At 33.0% G+C, this 9,598-nt stretch overlaps 2 protein-coding genes and 1 long non-coding RNA gene across 8 annotated transcripts in view; 1 reads left to right on the top strand and 2 right to left on the bottom strand.

The window, feature by feature from the left end:
- Window positions 1–2,916: 2,916 nt before the first annotated feature.
- On the bottom strand, window positions 2,917–5,161 carry LOC143174973 (sapecin-like). Of its 3 annotated transcripts, none has more exons than XM_076371357.1 (4): window positions 4,782–5,161; window positions 4,224–4,421; window positions 3,156–3,321; window positions 2,917–3,080 (listed from the first exon to the last, which is right to left on the bottom strand). In XM_076371357.1, the coding sequence occupies exons 2-4, from the start codon at window positions 4,393–4,395 to the stop codon at window positions 3,077–3,079; spliced, it is 342 nt and encodes a 113-aa protein (XP_076227472.1). In that variant the 5' UTR covers window positions 4,396–4,421; window positions 4,782–5,161; the 3' UTR covers window positions 2,917–3,076. The 3 variants fall into 3 exon arrangements, with proteins under 3 accessions (XP_076227472.1, XP_076227474.1, XP_076227473.1); XM_076371359.1 differs by having other exon boundaries at window positions 5,014–5,117; XM_076371358.1 differs by lacking the exon at window positions 4,782–5,161 and having other exon boundaries at window positions 4,224–4,547.
- A 391-nt stretch (window positions 5,162–5,552) lies between these two features.
- Def1 (defensin 1) lies at window positions 5,553–7,245 on the bottom strand. Its single transcript, XM_031980906.2, has 3 exons — window positions 7,075–7,245; window positions 6,384–6,564; window positions 5,553–5,878 (listed from the first exon to the last, which is right to left on the bottom strand). Exons 1-3 carry the CDS (start codon window positions 7,145–7,147, stop codon window positions 5,839–5,841), a joined length of 294 nt encoding a protein of 97 aa, XP_031836766.1. The 5' UTR covers window positions 7,148–7,245; the 3' UTR covers window positions 5,553–5,838.
- Window positions 7,246–8,810: 1,565 nt separating this feature from the next.
- The window catches only part of LOC116428791 (uncharacterized), a 42,175-nt gene continuing 41,387 nt past the window's right edge, over window positions 8,811–9,598 (top strand). For all 4 annotated transcript variants that reach the window (XR_004235350.2, XR_004235353.2, XR_004235348.2 and 1 more), the window contains exon 1: window positions 8,811–8,982. This is a non-coding gene — a long non-coding RNA (uncharacterized LOC116428791). The remainder of the gene's footprint in view (window positions 8,983–9,598) is intronic.

The raw sequence follows: 9,598 nt of genomic DNA, 5'->3' as shown, positions 1-9,598 counted from the left end.
TAAATGTTATATTTTAGCGTTACAATATTTTGCTAAATATTTGTAATTAAAGTTATCACAGTTCTCTTCGAACAATATCTTTGCATACGCAACAATTTCAACATTGCGAACTGAATAAGATTGTAGCTAAAAGACTACCATTTAGCATTGTACAAATTAATTGGACAAAAGGCATTCTTTCAGCTGCAAGTTTCTAAATGTAAAATTCATTGAAATATTCCTGCTTTAACCCTTTGCACTCGATATATTTCTAATTTGGTTGGGTGTAAACTTGTATTTATTTTTAGGGAAATGAATTAAAGTAATTTACAGTGGTAGAATTCAACGTTTTACATTTATTTTATTTGTTACTATTATAATAAGATTTAATCCATATAATCTTTTAAAGTGTGCTACTTTTTAAAGTACCATAAATAAAGTATAACGAATTTGTATTGTAATCTCCAGGATGAGATACGAGTGCAAAAGGTTAACCTTCTGAAAAATATCCTGTTTTCCCAGTTTGATAGCGCACGGAAATAAAAGTACTTAAGCGGGCCCAGAAACTCGTAGAGACATCTCTTCGTGGACGATCGAAGATCCTCTCTCTTGCGTATCGCGCGCAAAGGTGCTACCAGTGTATTTCCGTTAAATCGCAAAAGTAATAAATTAAATGAGAAACTTTCATTGAGGATCCATTGTTCATCGCAGTACGCAATTTCGAGGTGTACCTGCGTTTTTCTCCTATGCGAAACAATATTTTGATAACCTATCCATGTATAAACTTGTCACGGCTGCGCGCGTCGGCACATGACGCAAGATAAATTAGTTGTAAACATGTTTATCGGACAAATTCTGATATTAAGTTTGATGACCTTTTCTCTGATACCAATTTTACTGTAGCATCACCGCATGTTCAAATAATACAAATACAATGTCGACGTTTAATGACCCTTATTTTTTTACTATAGTCCCGGAGGAAGGAAAACGTTCTGTTAATATTTATTGTTAGCGCATCGATAATATTGTCACGCGACCGGTTCGCCAGCAAAAACGTTGTTTCACCGTGAAATTACATAAAATATCAAAAATCTCAAATCCAAATTACCAATAACATCCTACGGTTAAGCGAGGAATTAATCAATTGAGTTTACAAACGAATCTTCCTTTCTCCAACTCTTTATTGTATTTCCATTATACTCAATCTCCAACAAATATAACGTTGCTAATTTACCAAAACCAAATGACTAAAACCGCATACCTAAAACATGTACAAACCAAAATCTCCAAGCAACAAAGCAAACCAAACACTAAAACGAAACTTCTAAAGACATCGAGTTATTAACCCTTCTCAACACCAAACTAACAATTACCAATAAAAAAAAGAAATTAACCCCACCGCTTCCCCTAAAATATAAGTAGACGATAATATTAATCAAAGTCGGGCACGATTATTCCACGAAACATCGAAACGATGGCGGTTCACGTAGAACCCGAGCCAGCCGCGTACAATTTGACATGAGACAAACGTTCCGCCGCGCGCAGCAGCGTACTGAGGGGTGGCCGGGGACACGGTGGTTATTTGCAATTCAGCCCAGGTATCCGGTATCCCGAATTATGGTTGAAGAGGCTGAAATGCCCGCGCGGAATACCAGGGAAAATCATTTTCGACGGACGCGCGCACCGCTGCCCGCCGTAACGGACAAAGATGAAAAAACCTCGTCCCTCTCCCGAGCCTGGCCCCAGAAGCCCGCCCAGCGCCGAATATGACTGACATCGAGCTATATCCTGCCGATCTACACGGAACGAAAAGTGGCGAAAAAAGAGGATCGCCGTTGGGGGAGAAAAAAGAGGCTAGAACCGGCGCGGATGGATGAAAGAATAGAGGGGAAACAGAGAGAGGGAAACGTTGCCGCGATAGAAACTAGCGAATGTGAGATGAAGAAGGGAAAACAGAGAGAAAGAGAGAGAGAGAGACAGAGAGAGAAAGAGAGAGGGGGGGTGAGAGAGAACGGTAGGTGCTTTAGAGAGCGGAGTCCAATTTTTAATGAAAGCGTGGAAAGAACCATAAGTGCATATAGTGGCCGCATTTGTCCGCTCTTGAAGGGCACTTCATACAGAAGAGTCCTGCAGGCCTATCGTGGCTGGTGAGTCCGATCCAGTTATACCCTGGCTGTATCAGCGGGATGGTGGCTCGGCTGAAAGGGGGGGAGGGGATGAGCAAAAAGATTCCAATAATTGCTGGTTGAAAAATATCGACAGTAAACTCTCTCGACCCTTTAATTGCATACCGACGCACAAGGCGTATTGGTTTTCCAGTCGTGTTTCGCTGCTTCATACCCTTCCGGTTCTCGGCTACCTCTTCCCGTCCGCGATCATTCACCACGTGATTCTTTTGAACGTTCTACTATTCGGGAGATCTTTCTTTCTTTTGGTACAGTATGAATGTGGAACGAGCTTATCTTCGAATGCGATCTTCTTCGAAAGCAGCTAGGATGGGTAGTGAGTTTATTTCGAGTGACAGTAAGAAGTTACTGTTTAGCGATGACAGTGAGGTTTTTCTGTTATATGTTTATTTCACTATACATGGATTATGTGCAGATTGTTTATAAATTATGTATTGTTTTTCTAAAGCTATTACTGTTGTACAATGATTGAAATAACTTCAGTAGGATTTCATTGTAGTGCGGTTTTTAACCCCTTGCCCCATGATTTTTTTCTCAACTCTGACTGACACGACTACTTTGTCACTAATCGTTTATTGGAAAAAGGGGAAAATTGTAGGCATTCTCTATTTATATGGTTGCTTTTAAGTATAATAATTGATTACAGAAGAATAATATGTACCTGTTAAATCAGATTGAAAATCTTCATCACGAGTCTAACACGTTGTTATAAGGCAAGGGATTAAGAGAATAAAAATCTTGTTAGAAGGAATAAATTTGTTTATTATTCAGTTTGTCATAATGTTCTTACATGAACAATAAGACTTAGTAAACTGGAAGCAATAATGATAAGTAAGTAGCAATCTTTTATGTAGGAAAGAGAAGATAACCAAAAGAAACGAGGGAATGCACCAAAACCGTGATTAGTAGACTCAGCTGTAAAAAGTATTGCGGAACGTTAATATATATATATGAAATATTGTACAACAAATTTTTCAGAAAATAACATACTTCCGACAGACACATGTGAACCCATCGCAGTGACCACCTGATTTGCCCATCTCCTTACAATGCAAATTGCAAAGACCGCTTCCTACGCCAATAGAACAGGTAAACCTTCTGAATCTACCGCCGTGATATTCTTCGACATTGACAAGTTCTTGTTCTTGTTCATTGACTGCAATATATTTACGAATTAAATAAGGAAAGAGTTTTTTTTTTTTTTTTAATACGTTGGACTAAGTATTGTTTATGATGATTCTGTATTTAATGCATGTTTTAATATAATATATTAAATTCTAATATTATCATTTTTATTAAAAAAAGTTTTTGTTGTATATACACTGACATTGAAACCTTTGGAATCTCTTATTGAATGAATGTTTTAATGGAAAAAATATGAATGAATCTTTGTAGTCTTATATATTGAGCAAGAAATTAATTTGATGAGTTTTTACTTGATTAACTGAAAGCACAGTTTCAAATGAATATTGTTTCGTCGTTTCGAATTTTCCATTTTTCCCTCGAGGAAGAAATTAAGTTTTCATAAATAATAATGAATATTTAAAGAATCGAATGTTGCACTTTTGTAAACAAATTTATTTCAAAATGCAACGAACTAATTTGTTCACCCAATAATTCTTCAATTTAATAAGACTGCTATCAATAGGTTATAAGATTGAAGGTATTAATTTGCGTTTATTACAGTTTTCGCTTCAGACGGTTTTACTATGCTGCTTTTAATAAAAAAGGCTTCTCTTCTTCTTAATGAGGGTTTCATCGTAGAAAGCTAATTACCTAATGAGGAGATAAAGTATTATGGCTTTTAAAATGCAATACTTATAATCATTTTAAACCAGAAAGTACTCGCAATTGGTGAAACATTTTTAAGTTTGCAAATTGAAAAAGAAAATAATAAACAATCAATAATCTGATAAATATCAATAACAATTTCTGCATAAACAATCAAGAATTTTATAACAGTCACGCCTTTTATAAATGATAATAAATATAGGTGCACTAATGGCAACAAAAATGACCACTTTGAAAATATTAACAATTCTGATGAAAATTACTTACCTTCAGCTTTTTCAGCGGATGTAGTCATAACGGCGACTACAGCCAAGCAAAAGAAAGCAAAAAGAATTGAAGCCTTCATTTTCTGCAGATTGAATCGTAGTTCACTATTCAGTGTCTTAACCTGCCTTGTGGTCTTTATATATGGATTTTTTGACGAATGGCGGGGCAACATTATTTTTAAAATAGGATTGTATTTTCCTGATGGAAGATTAGGTAAGTACTCAAGTGCTGCACATGGAATTTTTTCGCTTATCTTATATTATATCACAGTAAGTTAAATTTATCATGAATTACAGAATCGTTATTAGTCAGAAAAACAAAATTGAAATTATTTAAAGTTATATGTTTCGCAATTAATATCTAAATGTCCCAATATTATTTCTAATAGATATTTTATATATATATTTTATATATATATATATATATATTCTATTATTTCTAATAGATAGTATATTCATTAAACAAGTATCTTTTAGAAATGAAAAATTCATAATGTTATCAATTTATCATCTAAATTGAATAATTTTTCTTTATTATTTTTAAACATTTTATATCTACCTGTATAAGAAAAATAAATATGAGAAATCACTTGACCAGTCCTTTAAACATTGAGAAAAGGATAATTAATTAATTATTCAATCAATTAATTAATTATTCAATTATTATTTGATCAATAATTTCTAGTAATTTCTCGTAATTTGGTGCGCTCTACATACAGTATCATATTTCCTCTAATAGCTTTATCAATCACGATCCACGATAATACAAATAAAAATAAATTATGACTCACACTGGAATTTGTATTAAAAATTCAACAACAAATATTTACATGTTTTAAATATACTTTAAATTTCGAAATGTTACAAACATTCGAAGAAATGTTTACTTAACTAACAACTAAAATAATATTTTCATGTCATGTATCATCAAATTTTATCTATTATCACTGCATCGAAAAAGACAAATATTTTAAGATAATAGATTCATACCGATTAGAAATTAATTGGACAAAGGTTAAAAACTAACGCCAATGATTAAAAAACATCCGACAACATCTACCTTTTTTAAAAATAGTTTATTATAATAATAATTTCTTAAATAGATTTAAATCACTCTGTAGGTATAAAAGATCAGGAAAATCGCAATTTATTATTTTTTCACTTATTACTACCTTTTAGTTATAAACTATTGTAAGTTATTATTAATTGAAATATATAATTGTTCATAATGAATAAACTGTAATTTAAAAAATATATCCGACTTAAATATATTAAGCAACAGCGGAAGAAGAAGGATGAAGGATAATCGTTCAGAAATAAAGTTTCAGAAGAATTTTCAACTCTATTTATTCGAATTTTCTTAAATATGATATAATTTACTTATGGTACATATGGTTTTATTTGAGGTATGTTAAATGCAGGCAATATAACGTCGTATAGTTAAGCAGAGCGTAATTCCAAGGTCCACAGAATTTTTAATACGCGAGGATCCATTGTTATGACACAAAGGGAACGTGTCTTCTAATTCATGATGTTTCATGAAGATCGTCACCAGTCTTTATCGTGTTACGCAGAAAAATTCCGCCGAGCCTTGGTGTTCACGAGATGAGTTCGACTCAACCGAATCGCTGATCCCAGAGCTCTTTAAAGGTAGTCCTGAAAGGAGATGAACGATATAATACGCTGCAATTTATTGACATAAAAGCAAGCCGTTCAGTGCGAGCACGATCAATGTCGATAATTCTTTGAATTTCTAATACCAGTCGTCGTATCATCCAAGATCCCTCGAGAAAATGATTCCCTATCCGTATAATAAAAATTTCTTGATTAAAAAGAAATTTTTCAAAGATTAAAAGATTTTCAAATAATTACATTTCCTAACACTAGAACCTCTAAAATTATTTTAAGAATAATAACAAACCAAAGTTACAGCGAAATACTAATAGAATATAGTTTTATATAGCATGTACAAATGAATTTATTGTTATTCTCAATTAAAAATTTTATTTCTTTCTGAGTACAATACTGGCGTGATACTAATCAAGCTGTACCTAGGCGAGATACAAAATGATTCCCTGTTGTTTATTAACGCGAAGCAATTCAATGAAAAATTTAAAAGCGTCAGCATTATCAACAGGTCAAAGTTTAAGAAATTACGTACTTGCGGCAGAGGCAGACTCCGTTTTCGCAGCGTCCACCAGCTTTACCCATGCTGAGACAGTTGGCAGCGCAAGCGGAGTGCTCAGCGATTCCTTTGATTGAGAGGAGATCGCAGGTCACTCTTCTCTGTCTATCAGCACGCTCTTCGACCGGGTGGACGTATTCAAGGGGCTCGAACTCTTCTAAAACATTCGGTTGAAAATATATATTAATTTATTGACATTTGTAAAATTCATTAAAAATTGATTATCGAAAATCATGAAATAATCGAAATGCGAGGATCGATCAATACATCAGATAATCGGTTAATTGTAAAACACGTATAAATTGTCAAGAGAAAATTGTTGATCACTACCAAATTTTTACATGTTTACAGACTGTAGATTGAAAAACATAACTTATAAGTATAATCATATTTACCACATTTAATATAATAATATTAAATAACTTCCACTTGAAGTAGAGTACAATTGTACCAACAACAGCCAAGTTACATTTTATACGAACTTCTGTTGCCTCAAAAATGGCAAAAATTTATTAATAATGACAGTAAATATACATTATTGATTAAAGTTCATTGCAGTATATTTTATCGACGAATGAATTGTCGTTGAAAACGGATTTTATTTATGACTCGATCCAATATTTATTCTTAAATGGATTAAACGAGTAAAACAGAGAATTAGGTTTACCAGGTGCAGGTGCAGCCATGACAGCGGCTATAGCTAAGAAAAGAAAAGCGGCGAGGACGTAGATTTTCACCATCTTGGCTCTCGTTGTGGTTTCCGTTCTTCTTCGAGAATGAACTGGGATGAACTGATGCTGAACGGATGTCTTAAACGCTTTATATACAAATTCATCTTCGGATCTTGTCGTCTGGGTAAATCCCACAGCAAGTATATTTACAATACATTTCGCCTATACGAGGGAATGCAAACAGTCCAGAGCCTGACGTATGCAACCATCTTTCTTTGTGGCGCAGGAGACAACGGGAAACGATAAAAACTCGAGTTCTTCCCCGATACTTTTGAGACCGGTTTTTCCGTCGTTGACGCAACTTGTGAATAACGATATCAATTTACGTTGACATATTGTAAACATACGCACATTAATATTTGAATACACTGTGTATAATGTTATGACTTTACGAGATTAAATGTATCAATGCTAAAGATGACTAATATATCGTCACAATATTCATCTAGCATTTTGTTTTGTTTTAAATGAAACCGGAAAGCTTAGTAAATTATTGTAATTTTGGAATATAAATGAAAGACAATAACAGATGTTTTTTATTTTCAACAGAGATAGATAGTTTTATTAGTTTTTTAATTTATACTCGTAAAATTGGAATGTTTAATTCATTTCACCTATTTTAGAGTGAGATATGATAAGATTTCGAGATTGACAGTTTTGTCAATCTGTTTATGGTTGATACGCATAATGGACAATGAATAAAATAAAGAAATTGTTCTTGGATAAAGGTGTCAGGGAAATAAAGCATTTAGTCGTATCTGGAACTACATTTCTGTATTGTTAACTTGATTTCACTAAATGTAAGAGAAGTTGCTTCTTAAAATAGACGGAGAAGTTTTAATTGAATAATACTGCATTGGGTTGGCTAAGAAGTTATCTCGTTCCTTTTCAATGCGACGAACGTATTGTGACACGAGAATAAAGAATATCAATAAGTAAATAGAGTGAATGGTGAAAGAAAAATGCCAAGCAAAATATGAAGTGTACAGTTGAATAAACTTTTCTTCAATTTTCTTTAACATAGCGATTGTGTCGCAATGAAAGAATAAATAATATAAATAAATAGGGTGCACAAGAAAAGAACAGAAAGATGACGAGTTAAATGGAAAAAATATAAATAAACTTTGACTCAGTACAGTGAAACTTATTTAGAAACTTTCTTAACCCCTTCTCCTATAATAATGAGTCAGATTCACAATGAAAATTTTCTACCGAATTCAACAAATCTAAACGTTATTTCTTTATTTTTCATATAAATCAAATATTACTTGTCTATTACCAGTATTTAACCTTTAAAGTAAAGGTAAACACAGAATAAGCATCAAATTTCTCTCCCTTTCTACTGAATTATAAACGATGAAGTAGTTTTATCAAGCACAATTGTAAAATAAAAAGTAGGACAGAGGGTTAGAAATATGAGAAGATATTCAGGATTACCTAATTGCAGGTTCTTGAAAGTTAATCAAGACTTCGATCATAAAAATAGCAATTAGTCTTTGATTACATATAATGCTTGAGACAATACGAGAAATCCCGCCTTTCCGCTTCGTTTGTAAATAGAATTTGAATGCGACTGGGATTCACCGGTAGACAAGACATGGATTTTCCCGATAGATAACCCGGAAGGTTGCTGACATCAACCGCAGGCCGTCTTTCTCCCGTTCGACAAGTTCAACAGGGGAAACGAGTCCTCGTTGTGTTCCGTTTAGTCAGTGCTTCTTGTTGGCCGTGAAAAGAGCGCCAGCACTCACGCGTCGAAATCGAAAACCGTTATTTCCATGGACTTGTTAAAACATTCAAGAAATAGTAGATTCAACAAGAGCAACAGAAGAACGTGAAATGTGGTAAATTTGTCTGCGTGGTTTTTATTAGTCAATTTCGATAAATTAGATATTCATATGTGACAAAAGTTTATTTACCGTTGAATTCTTCCCTTTGAATAAATATTTACTTCAAATAATTAGTCAAATGAATTCTATTTAAAATTAGTCGAGTACTTGAAATTATACATAAATTCAATACCTCCAAAATATTAAAATCCTTAGAACAGTGGAATGTGAATACTATAATCACAATTAACAGCTTAATTAATAGTTATACATACACATATGAAGGACACAGTTTTCCCTTTAGAATTATACACGAATAATCTATTTATTGTGTGAATTAAACTTAATTAGGATCTGTGAAGTGCAAACAAATTAACCCCTTGCTATATGATTTCTGTCTGAACTGTAATTGATCTAGCTACTTTGTTATTAACAATTTATTGAAAATAAGAGAAAATTCCAGTCTTATTTTATGTCAACGTATGCTCTAAGGTATAATCATTGATAAGAAAAGAATAATATGTAATTCGCATTCACACAAATTGAATAATATTCATGTTTGGTAAATTCTATTTGAAATCTTCACCACGAGTCTAACACGATATTGTAGAACAAGGGGTTAAATAAATTG

Source organism: Nomia melanderi, chromosome 10, assembly GCF_051020985.1.
Source record: "Nomia melanderi isolate GNS246 chromosome 10, iyNomMela1, whole genome shotgun sequence".
Classification (NCBI taxonomy): Eukaryota; Metazoa; Arthropoda; class Insecta; order Hymenoptera; family Halictidae; genus Nomia; species Nomia melanderi.
This window is presented reverse-complemented; position numbering and strand designations above follow the sequence as displayed.